At 36.8% G+C, this 13,075-nt stretch overlaps 1 protein-coding gene across 1 annotated transcript in view; it reads left to right on the plus strand.

Moving 5' to 3' along the window:
- Window positions 1-3,273: 3,273 nt before the first annotated feature.
- The window catches only part of CCDC129 (coiled-coil domain containing 129), a 37,712-nt gene continuing 27,910 nt past the window's right edge, over window positions 3,274-13,075 (plus strand). The window contains exons 1-3 of the mRNA XM_018565263.1: window positions 3,274-3,341; window positions 5,704-5,906; window positions 9,387-9,928. Of these exons, the coding sequence (XP_018420765.1) occupies window positions 3,274-3,341; window positions 5,704-5,906; window positions 9,387-9,928 (813 nt within the window). The remainder of the gene's footprint in view (window positions 3,342-5,703; window positions 5,907-9,386; window positions 9,929-13,075) is intronic.

Below are 13,075 nucleotides of genomic sequence, written 5' to 3' on the forward strand. Positions count from 1 at the left end.
ATTACGTCACAGTAATCCAGGAGATTTAAATTTTTTGGCAAAGTGCATGATATATAATCACTGTCAGTACAGATATCTATCACTTTAATATTTTTTCCTATTCTTTATACATCCAAACTGCTTAAAACTAGTGGCCAACTATAGAACTGTTTAAAATGAAAAAATTAGTTTTACAGCTCACAAATTCCTTTACAGCTTTATGGGTAGGGGAATTGCTGTTGAATAGTTTAAATACTTTGGCAATTTAATTCTTGGCGATGACAGTTCAGTGCTGTAAGTTTTCAGTGCAGACCTCTCAACACTGAGAACACATGCAAATCTTACAGCTCACCTAAGTGACAGTGTCCCTTACACTAAATCATACCCTAAAACTTAGCCCTCGTTGTGTCTGATCACCTACATAAACCCTACAATGGTAAATACTACTTAACACCTCTTCCCCAACACTTAAAATTTAACAATTTACTTATGCCTTTACAATAATCTTAAACCCAAAAATAATGCATTAAACTTTAACACCTTGCCAACACAGTCAAAGCTTAAAGTGCCACTATTCTCTGGTGTTAAACCTCAAAAATACACTCAAGTACCTTAACTATTAACAAAAATGTAGCGTATTTGTGTATAACTCAGCTGTAAATACTCAAATCTCTGAATTGGTGCTGACACTGTCCTTCCTCCTGGAGGGTGGCTACTTTGGCTCCCCATGATCTCCGTGTGTTGTAAAGTAGCCACAGCTCCAAGTTCACTGCCATGATGTACTACAATCGTAATACAAATTATTAAACTAAATGTGAGATTGTAGTCCAGCATGGAAGCGAGCTTTTAGCTGTGGCTACTTTACAACACACACAGAGACCATGGGGAACAAAAGTAGCCACCCTCCAGAACGAAGTACAGTGTCAGCAGCAATTGAGAGATGATTTCAGGATCTACAGCTGAGTGATACACAAGTAAGGTACATTTTTGTGAATAGTTAAGGCAGTTGAATGCATTTTTAAGATTTAACTTTAGTGTCACTTTAACCTATGCATTAACCCCTAACATATAACATGACCCTGACTCTAAGAGACTTCTGAGAGTATTGATCGCCTGGTCCCTCACTGTACTCAGTGATTCCACCTACTTCCACCTACATCATTACTGTAGTAATGTAGGGGTCAGTGGGAGGAACTACTGAGCACAGCAGGGGACTTTGCGATCAACACTCTAAGAACTGCTGGTTTCAGAAGAGACTTCAGGGGATGATTTGTCTGCATTGCTGAGACTCACAATAATCCCCCGACAATGTCTTTATCTTCTTATCTCATCAGAAGGATGGCACAGTGTTTGTTGAGCCATTATCAAGGTCAGCATTTACTTCTGAGATACAGTAACATAATCATCAGGGGTGTTCTTGTCACCCCTAACTTCCAAAGCAGCATTCACTCTTATGTAGGGTATACAAGGGTAGATTGTTGCACAAACATTCATATGAAAAATACCGTCAGAACGTATACCATTATTGGAATCAGAAACTTTCCGACTGTCTATAGAAATTTCATTTAATTTTCACTCGTTTTTAGCATTCTATTTTGGAATTAAATGGAGTTTCAAAACCAAAACCATATTGACTGTGGTAAAGTTGTTTGATGGCATGTCAATAAATTTGTACTGGTTAATAGAGAAGTGTATCATTACATTGGTAGCATTGAGTGCATACTTTCAGCCTCTATTTGATGATATATCGATCTCAAAATGCATTAGCAGTCAGCTGCTTCACTGTGTATATGATAGTTATGACCATTATGGAATGTCCACTAATTAAGGCCAAAAACCACAACCAAAAAAAGAACCTTGCGTGCAATGAATCACTTAATCTCCACATAAGTATACACATAACTATTTATTGGATTGCAGTGAATAGAAAGTGGTCCCCAATTGTTAAATAGTTTGTGAGTTCACACATATGCTGACAGTGTCACCTGTGTTGCTGTTACTGATCCAGTGTGTCCTTGGCGGCCACTTTAAAATGGAGAGTATCCAAATTGGATGTTCTAAAACAGTATCCAGGTCATGCCACACTGCAGGTAGCAAAACATGTTTATAGGAAATCTGCTGGGTGCTCATTTATTTCCCAATATAAAGATGATGATCTCCCCAACAGTTTTATACCAAATGTACCAAATAAAAGCCTTGTATGGACTCAGTCACAGAATTATTGCCAATTCTACCGACACATGCTGATGCTGTGACCATTTGACCTGGAAATCTAAGCATCAATGATGTATGGGCATGAAAGGGTTAAACACTGCAATAACTCAAATGTGCACTCACTTTGTGCTCACTGAAAACACTTTCTCTTTAAACTGAAGTAGCAGGGTCACGAGAAGCTTCCTTAGCTAGACATTCCATCACTGAATAAAACAAAAATGGAGTTCTGCTAATCTTAGCTTAGAGCTACATTCAACCAAACAATAATCTGACCATACAAAACTCCCAAAGACGTCACTATCTGTAACTAAATTGAAGACATAGGAAAATTATTTCCCAGGAATAGTTTAAAAGACAAACATAAAGGGCTGGAACATATTTGTAATGGCTTACTTAAAAGCTGATACATACCCATTGTTTGTATTACAAGTGCTGGCTTTCGTGACTGATTAATGAACAGAAACTCTAGATAGCTCATTAAACACACACAAGTTGCCTCTTTTTTATAGATATGCAATTAACTGTTTTGTCACTTTCCAAGCCCAATCTTTAGAAAATAATTTTCAGAGTTTTCTCTAAGCAATGCCCAGTTACTAACCAAAGCAGGTTAAGAGTTGCTTAATCAACAATGTATTCTCTATTCTGCAATGTAACCACCTAGGCAGTTTGATCTCTGCTGTACATTGCTCAAAAAGGAACACATTATTTCAGAAATAATATATTTTGAAAGTCATGGCTGAAGAAGCTGTGTTCCCTGAAGGTTAGCAGCTGATTCACCATCTGTCATAAAACAGAATACCTTCTGTCTCATTTACAGTATAATTAGCATTTGCTAACACCTAACACCTTTATTCTTGCACCTACAATATGCTACCATATTTTGTTTTCCAAAGTAAGATGATGTGGGTTGCAGCCAACGTATTGTTTTTTTTTATCTTCCAATTTTCTATTTCTCTCTCTAATTTAAGAAGGAAACTTAGCCAAATTGAATGGAATTGTCATGCTGAATTATTACAATGTTGAGTTGATACAGTAATATCATTTTGTGTATTTCCCTTGTCCAGCTCTCTACATACATACATGGAAACACCTCCTGCAGCCAAATGGGATGGAAATGCAAAACATGCTACATTCAATCCTCCTACAAGGTTGGTTGTAGAACACTTTAACAGTAAAAAGTAGAAGAAAGCAGAAAGTATTGAATACATAGTTTTAATATTATTAATAAAAGCTGTATGTCAAACAAAACCAACAATATCTTTATATGTATGATTCATCAAAGCTTTGTAAAGGAATTATTACTCTGGAATTTTAAAGACCAAATCCAGGCACAGTGTTTTTTACAGTTTGAAAAACCTTTTAATATTTGCTTAGATTCATTAAAAAATACCCATATCTTTACCCATATCTTTAAAATAACAACAAAGACACTTTTAGACATGTTTAGTAATGACAATCTACAAACAGATACTTCTAGATAATTGCAGGCTTTGTATTCTTTGCATACCTTATTTCTCTTTTCTTTCCCAGTCTTCTGATAGTGGCCATGTTAACTAAGGGCAGATTACTAGATCGCCCTTTACTTCCTGGAACTCTGGTACATGTTACTAGGACATGTGACCATGCACATCATCTCAGGGGAGGAAAATGCCTTTTCCTGAGATCACAAACAAGATTTCCCAGCAATGCTCTGCTGATGTAACCTTCCCAGGATGCACCATTACATAATTTGTGCATCATTTGTGCGAAAAGTGGACCAGGAAGTAGATGAACTCTATTTGTATGTAAATGAAAAACAAGTTTGGTTAACTAATAAATGTAATATGATTTTATATCAGCATGCATAGCTGCAGGATGATGTGATTTTTTAGTGAAAGGGGTAAAGGTCAACTTTGAATCCGTAATTGATTTTTTACTTACATAAGTAAGTTACTAAGCCCCACAGGGTGCCAGAAGTACAGCTGCAGCTGGCCTTCATCAATGACAGAGATGTAAATTGACCCTACAGATTGATTGCAAAAATCTAATGTGCCATGGGTACTGTATTTTTGTTGCTAATAATTTCTCTAGCTTCTGGCTGGTGATTACAGTGAGTTTCTATGAACTGTCTATTGAGGAGAACAGGAAAAGGAGTCCAAGTTGGTTATAATATAACGACTCTTGAGATAAAAAAAAAAACTGATTGATGAGCAATAGAGGCTTTCATAAAATGTAAAATACCTCATGCAGCTTTGTAAATTGATGCTAAATAGGTATGATATCAGCGGCCTGCATACGTGGATCTAGATAATTGTGGAGGTATAAAAAGTAAAGATATATGTATAGGGCTTTTGTATGGGTAGTATTTAGAAAGCTACGGTTGTCCAATGCTATGTAGTATGAAAGGCTCACTATACCAAATTCTATAACTGTATATGGTTAAGCCAGTAATGTCATTGAATAAATACTTGTTTCATTTCAAATGTGTATATATGCGTGTGCGGGTATATATGTGTATATATATATATATATACACACACACATATTTATCATCCCACATTTACAGGCCAAGCTGTATTAAATACGAACCCAATGCTTTAACTGCAAAAAAAAGTGTTAGTTGGAGTAAGGCTTTAATTAACAAGTCTACTGGCAGTGACAGACTGCATGATATGTAGTTTTTGATTTTGCCCAGAGTTCAACTATAACAATGTATGATGGATCATAGGTTTAAGAAATATGCATAGATTCAGAGTTAACAGAATACCTTCTAATCCCTATCTTACAATGACTATACCCTTGGGTCTATACCTGTAAATAGCTAGTGAACAATGATGTGCAGGACTAAGAACTTTGTTAGCACTAATTCCTCAGAAAGGCTGGAAATTAATAAGTACAGAGGGAAATGCAGGCTTGCTAGGTGGACTGACAAGAGTATCAAGGGGGAACTTTTACATTAGATTAAAATGGTTTACAGTAGTAAATACAAAGAGGCAATAGGACTCAAGGGATGCAAAACCAATCATGACAACTGCTAAGTACATTATCCTTACTTGTACTGTATTTTTGCAAGGGCAACAGCAGATATTACAGTTGCCACCAGACAGTTCCTGATCCTAGTCTTGATGTGTCCAAAATGAGAGCCACAATGTTTTGCTCAGGTATATCTGACAGCCTCGATGTATTTGTTCATGTTTGTATGGTTTTCCAGCGACTTCTGATCAGATGTCATCTGATGCGTCCTCTGCACAGTAAAGGCATCAGAGTTTCTGATGTGATAAGTAATGATTAGGTCTCACTACATGCTTATGTTATGATTACCATATCAGGGCTCAGGGACACTAATGTACACCCTGCATAAAATTGTAATTCTAAAAATATTCATACATTTACATACTCCTGACAGCAAATTGACAGCATTCAGCAAAATTAGTTTTCAGCATAACAGATGCTACGGAGAAAAGCAGTATGCATTTCACTTATGTATATTAGTATACTCATTTACATTTTATTTTACTTTTTGTCTCACAGTGTCACGGAAGTGCTTAAACTGTGTGAGGCAGACCCAGCTGAACTTCTAATAGATCTGGGATTTGGCATTGATGAACCAGACATCTGTACGAAAATTCCCACCCGCTTTATCATGGCACCTTCTGCAGCAAAAGGAATTAACACCCGTGTCTTCTTAGATGCCCAAAAACGAAGGATGGAGATTGAACACCCTAATTTATGTGGTCTGTATTTTAGGATATATTTACTTGTTATAATTACAGTAAAACATGCTATTTATATACAGGTGAAACTCGAATAATTAGAATATCGTGCAAAAGTTAATTTATTTCACTAATGCAACTTAAAAGGTGAAACTAATATATGAGATAGACTCAACATGCAAAGCAAGATAGTTCAAGCCATGATTTGTCATAATTGTGATGATTATGGCTTACAGCTCATGAAAACCCCAAATCCACAATCTCAGAAAATTAGAATATTACATGCAATCAATAAAACAAGGATTGTACATAGAACAATATCGGACCTCTGAAAAGTATAAGCATGCATATGTACTCAGTACTTGGTTTGGGCCCCTTTTGCAGCAATTGCTGCCTCAATGCGGCTTGGCATGGAAGCTATCAGCCTGTGGCACTGCTGAGGTGTTATGGAAGACCAGGATGCTTCAGTAATCCCATGCTCGTTGAACCAGGTTTTGGTGCTTTTGGCAGTGTGGGCAGGTGCCAAGTCCTGCTGGAAAATGATTTGTGAAAATAAAATCAAAATTGTATGCATGGTATTTATACATATTTTATCTACATATTTTCTGTAATATATTTAGCAAATTTTAAAAACCTGAGAAATGCAATAAAAAATGGGCTTAGATGCTTATTTTACTCCAAAAAAGAAAATATATATATATATATTTTTAAAGTGACCCTAACACTCGAGTGCAGAAGTCTAGAAATCTAGCCATTTTATGGTAAATATATGTATACAGATGTTTTCCGGTAAATAGATGTTAAGGTGGAACTCCAGGCACAGAGCTAAATATTTCAAGTACATTCTAGTCAGCCAATTTTGTGATCGGCACACAACTGGCACACTGCTTAGCTAGAAGGTGACACATCTATTTCCTTTTTTCCTTTTTTTTTTAGTCGCCTTTCTGCTTCCAGCTTTTAATTGGACAATAGAATATAATAATCTGTTTTTTCCAAACAGCAATGAGTTGATCCAGAAAGTCAGAACCAGGAAATACTGAAGTGAAACTCTTGGCTATGCAGTGTGGCAGAGCTGTGTGAATCACAAGAATAACTGACCAGAATTTTAAATCGTGTTTGCCTGTAAAACAATTAGTTCCTATGTACATCAATTTTGTGTGTGTGTGGGGGGTGTGGGGGGGTATGTGGCTGGGTAGCACTTACCATAATGTACAAGTGTTAGCTCTCTACAGTAATGCAAGGTCCGGGCTCCTCCCCTCTTCCAGCCTCCCTATCTTTCAGATCTAGGGTCTTTTTTGCAGTGCTCATTGGGAGTTAGCTGATGATGTAACTTCTGCACATCAAAATATGTCTGCCTAGGTAAACACAGTTAATTTATAGAAACACAACACTAATGCAATATATATTGGTAAAGAGATAAGTAATAGAAAATACTGAATTCAGATTTTTCTAGAGAGTATTATTATTATTATTATTATACAGGATTTATATAGCGCCAACAATTTGCTCAGCGCTTTACAAAATGGAGGAGACAGTACAGTTATAATACAATTTACAATACAATACAGTTTCAGTACAATAGGGTTAGGAGGGCACTGCTCATGAGAGATTACAATCTAGTAGGAGGGTCAGATGATACAAAGGAAATAATTGTTTAGATTGAGTTATTGGAAGAAGTAAAAACCAAGTACCCTGGCTTGATGGGAGTGGTTGATCGTAGTGTTGTTGATTGTGATGGGGAAGTTGGGGGAGGGAAAACAGAGAGGGGGAAAAATGATAAGCCACTTCATCACAACAGAGGACGAGGGAAATTAAACTTTTGTGCTTCTTTTGATTTTTTTTTAACAAAAAGCATAGTTCATTTTTAGTCATATTTTGAGATATTATTGCTTGTTTACCATGTATGTGATTTTTTTATGTGAGTTTCACATTATTAAATGCTTGATGTTTTATTCTTTATGGAATAAAATATACAGATTTGTAGTTTAGCCACTGGAGGGAGCAGACAATTTGCAATTATTCATCCTCCCTTCTCAAGGTAAGCATTTCATTAAAGAAATATAGGGGCTGCCATTTTTACTTCCTTCTTAAAATGCTAGTTGCTATTTGTCTGGCTATTATGCTTTCTTGCTTCAATACTTTCTAAGTCACTAACCCACAACAAGTTTGCATATCAGTAAAGTCATTTTCTGCATAATGGGTCTGCATTTGTGACTACTCTGGGTTAATGACTTAAAGTACTGAAGCTTGAATGTCAGCAGGTCAAGCAGACAACTAACAATGGGGGCCTTGATGTTTCTCTTGGGAAATGTTTCTCAATATCTTTTGAGAAGGGGTTGATTTACTAAAAGCAAATAGGCTGTTCACTCAGCAAGGGAATTTTCATTTAGTGAGGGAATTTTCCTTGGCTTAGTGAATATGGTGAAAATTTACATTGCGACGATTACCCAGTCCCTTGCAAAGTAAACAAATCCCTTGCCAAGTGAACAGCCTCTTTGCTTTTAGTATATGAACCCGAAAAGTATCTTCCACGCAAAATGCTATAGTTTTAAATTAGTCGACTCAAAGATTTGCATTGAGAATAGTAGCAGTAAAACAGGGCCATACATATATGGCTGCTCTAATATACTTTATAATAATAATAATAATAATAATATACTTTCATTGTGAATAAAAAATAAGAATAGCCATACTCACAAAATTATGTGAACAGAAAGCCTCATGAATGAATGAGGCTTTTTGTTCGCACACATTTGTGGGTATGGTTATCCTTATTTTGTATTCACAATAAAAGTAATATTGCACCAGAGAAGGCGCTCTTCTGTGCTTTTATCGTATTTAGATTATCAGTGGGTCTCTGACTCGTGAAGAACTGCCACCTGGTGCTGAGCTTCGATACTGTGGTGGAGACCTGATGACAACCATTATTCTTTGGCGCTTAGGAACGATATAACACATTGTGACGTTGCCCCAATATACTGTATATATAATTGCCCAATACATAGAAAAAACGCTTTTCAAATATAAATGCATATTGATAATAGTATTTATATAAAGTGAATCTTTACTACATGTATATATTAGAATTAATAAAAGGACTAAACCTCACCTTTAGAAAAATTCTAAACAAAAAAGTGTTTTTAACACAGCAGCTAAGCAAATAATTTCTTTTACAAAAATGTTTTTTGGTTTTAAGAATGAAAATGCAAATCGAATTGCAGCATAACACAAAAAAACACAGATAAAGAAAACGTGACACAACTTGGTCATGTAATAAATAAGGGGTGATAGGAACTGCTAAATACCACATGTAATATTCAAGAGTGGGTAGGGGAATACAATAACAGCAATGCATGTAAGGCAAGGAGGTGTGTGTACCCAAAGCTGCCCCAGGTCATCCCCATACAGGCTGGAGCCCCAAGGGGAAGATCCAGGTCTTGGCCAAAGGGAAAACCTAATCAAATAATTTCACTTTAAACATACAGTATTTTCATTTTCTAGGTCGATTCCGTCAGCTGGAAGTTCTAGAGCAAGTAACAAGCGCATTTTCATCTTTGCTGAAAGATGTTCACTTCATTCAAAACGGTGAAAATAAGAATGTTAAAAAATCTACACTAACTCAGGAAAAACGAAAGCGGATACGACAGCTTCTTTGGAAATTTTCCAGACAAGTGAAAATAGTTGATGAGAATCCAGGCCCTTGTGTGGATAGTGATGAACTAACTGAGAACCAAGACCAACGTGAGCCATTAAAAGATACAGCAAATGTAAACATTTTCAGAAAGAGAAGGCACAGTACAGATCAGGGAAATGCAGAGGTTTTATCAAAAGAACAACTTCCAACCACAGACAATGCAAATGTCAGTCCCTCAAGGCCTGAAGCCCAGCTATGTTCACTGTCTGCACCTGTAAAACAATACAGCCTTCCTGAAATGTCTGCCAAAATCAGAACATTAAGAGGCTCTAAAGTCCTTTCTAAAACATTCAGACAAGCATCTACCCAAAACAGACTCCAACCACCAGATTCATTTGAAATGGAAGAGGTAAGCTATCTTTTGATGATATATCAGCAGTTTTAGTTTCAAGAATTTTTAACTTTGGATGAAAACCATGGATAGAAACATGGATTTTTGATTCTCATATGTTATAATGCATGTTCTAGCTGCACAATTGCATCAAAGTGATACCTCCCTGGCTAGTCCCTACCTTAAATTGCAATGCTTGAATTAAATGCTTACCTTCTCACACCACATTGTAATGGACATATGATGCCAGTATGGGGTAAATTGACACAGCTGGAGGAGAGCTACAAAACCAGGTCTGGCCACCAACCTATACTCTGCAATAGAACTTAATGTCTAGACTCAAAACCACTTCTATGTAAAATAGAAGTGGTTTTGTGAAATAGTTCTATGTGAAATGTGAAATGGTTAATGTGGTGGCCACAGAGGGCAGTTTCTGAAACTATATTTTCACAAAATATGTAGAGAGGGGAGAACTCTAAGGGAAGGAAACAAGACAAACTAGAGGAGAGAATAAACACATGTGAAAAGCGAAGTGAAATACCTAGACAGAGAGACAAAAACAATTCAGTGAAAAAGAAAGAGGGATGACATAGGAATAAAACAAAAAAAGGGCCAGACTTAGGTCGTGATGGCATTTAGGGCATGCCAAAGTGACTTTTCAAGTGATATCAGATTTTAGTCCTCCGACTGCCCAACATCATTCCCTTGTTCCTTATCTAAGTTGTTAAGGTAAAGAAAACGTGTTTTATTATTGTAGAAAACACATAATAATAACATAATACTAATAACTACTTGGGCAGGTACCATTTACAAATATGGTACTAGCTACGAATACATTTCAAGACATTAATTAGTCTTGTAAATTAAAGGACACCTGCCATAAAACTAGTCTTCATGAGATCTTTGACCATGTTTATGTTTCTTTACCTATTGTAAAACCAATATACTTACATTTTCAGTTAACACCCCTCCCCCCCATACTCTTACTTTAGTCTGTGCAAGTGATCACAGGCTATTTAGATGATGTTGAGATCAGGACCATACAATCTGTTGCACAATTCCTTGTTCTTTTTACTGCAGATCATCTTTTATCATTTTGGCTCTGTGTTTAGGGTCATCTTATGCTATAGAGTAAAGTTAAGATCAATCAGATGTTTCACAGATGGTACTGCATGTTAAATAAAAATCGATCTGCACTTTTCCTTAAAGTGACACAAAACTTAGGAATTAAATATACTTTATATTTGCTTCCTACTTGCTACTTTTGTTCCCCATGGTCCCTGTGTGTGTTGTAAAGTAGCCACTGCACCAAGCTCTCTCCCATGGTAGAGTACAATCTCAGTGCAAATTAGTTTGCAGTGCATCATGTCAGTGAACTTGGAGCGGTGGCTACTTTACAACACACACAGGGACCATGGGGAACAACAGTGGCCACCCTCCAGAAGGTCCGCACCAATTCAGAGATGATTTGAGGATCTACAGCTAAATAATATACAAATAAGATAAATTTCTGTAAATAGTCAAGGTACTTGAAAGAATTTTTAAGATTTAAATCCTTAATGTTTACTTTTTTCTTTCACTTAGGAATGCAGACGTTCATCCATCTACTATTCTCATAAGACAGTTTTGCAGTGCTTTTGGCCAACAAACTACTATGTTAAAGTCAACTGTTTCATATTCTGACTCAACTAACACCTGCTGCCCATTTTGATTGGCACCACCACACACCCTCCCACCCCAGAAACCAGAGAGGCTTTGCTTATGCGATTCAGCTTGTTCATCCCATGGAGACTGTGCAATGAACACACTGGATGGTATGAATGGGCCCTGCATCCGAGCCATTGTGTTGTTACTCAAAGTTAAGTCATCTGGCTTTGTTTCCACCTCACAAGGATGGCTTTTTGGTCACAAGTCTTCCATGCAGATCACATCTGAGAAGACTTCTACATACTGTAGAAGTATATATCAGGGTCCCATTGGTTTCTGCTGGTACTGAGCTGATAGCAGTGCTGAACTTTTCCCAGTTTGAAGGAAAGTCAGTCAGCTTTGTGCTCACACTGCTTCTGTGGCTGATCAATACATCTGGAACCTCTATCTGGACCACTCTGGAATATCTGGAATCTGGACCACTCTATTTTTTGTTGCTATGCTCATGGTATAACATATAATTGTGAAATCACCACATCTATTATCACCTCCCCTTGTTAGTATAGTTTTATACCTAGTTTTATTCCCTCAACACTGTTGGAGGTTGAAGTAATTTTTTTTGGGGGGTGGGGGGTTGTTTAAAAATGTTTAAGTCATATGTGTTGGGGGGGAGGGGGTCAGGTGGCTGGCAAAAACAGACCTTCCATTTGCCATGAAAGGTTTGCCGTAAATTAAGCAATTTTTGTTAGTCCACAAGCTGTACTTGATTCTCACATTGTTAAAAACATTGTGTATACACATAACCATCTGCTTGAAGTTTTGATCCATTAAAGGGGCAGTTCCTTAGGGAAAATTAAAAAAACCAAAGTATTTGATTGCTTTAAGTCACTTTACTAGTTTACAGTCGATAAAATATAATAGGTGCTACAAATAGAAATCGCACTTAGCAGATGCTTGGTTTGTCTTTGTAAACCTAGGTTTGTATCAGCCTGTTGGATTGCCTAAGGGCTATTAGCTGCTGATCTTCATTTTAAACTTAAGCTATTCTTAGGCAGTAAACTGCATATCAGGTATTCGGCTGACTCAAGTGCATCAAATCAGATCAAGTTGAAGAAGCAGCACTTTTACAGAATGATAGAGTCTACAGAAAAAGACATGTAACACATATACGACTAACAGATGCAGATATCATGTACAAGAATAAAGGCTTCATCTTAAAAACTAGAATCTGCGATCTCTAAAAAAGTAAATCTAATTCATCCCCAAATTCTGGGGTCTTCTATCATGTGAATACAAACCAGAGATTTTGTTGTTGATCCCTGGTTAGCTTCCTTCCAGCAATCCCCTATTTTCTATTGGTCACCAAGTTTGATGGATAGCCTCACTGGTCTACAGGAAGCTGTGAAGGATGGGGTGATTTGGATAAGAACTCAAGCAAGTAAGCTGTGGTCAGTAATTGCATAACAGATCACAGTGGGTTTGGGGGAATAAACATGACTAACAGCCAACTTTCCAAGT

Source organism: Nanorana parkeri, unplaced genomic scaffold (genome assembly GCF_000935625.1).
Source record: "Nanorana parkeri isolate BGI_ZX_2015 unplaced genomic scaffold, ASM93562v1 scaffold826, whole genome shotgun sequence".
Taxonomy (NCBI): domain Eukaryota; kingdom Metazoa; phylum Chordata; class Amphibia; order Anura; family Dicroglossidae; genus Nanorana; species Nanorana parkeri.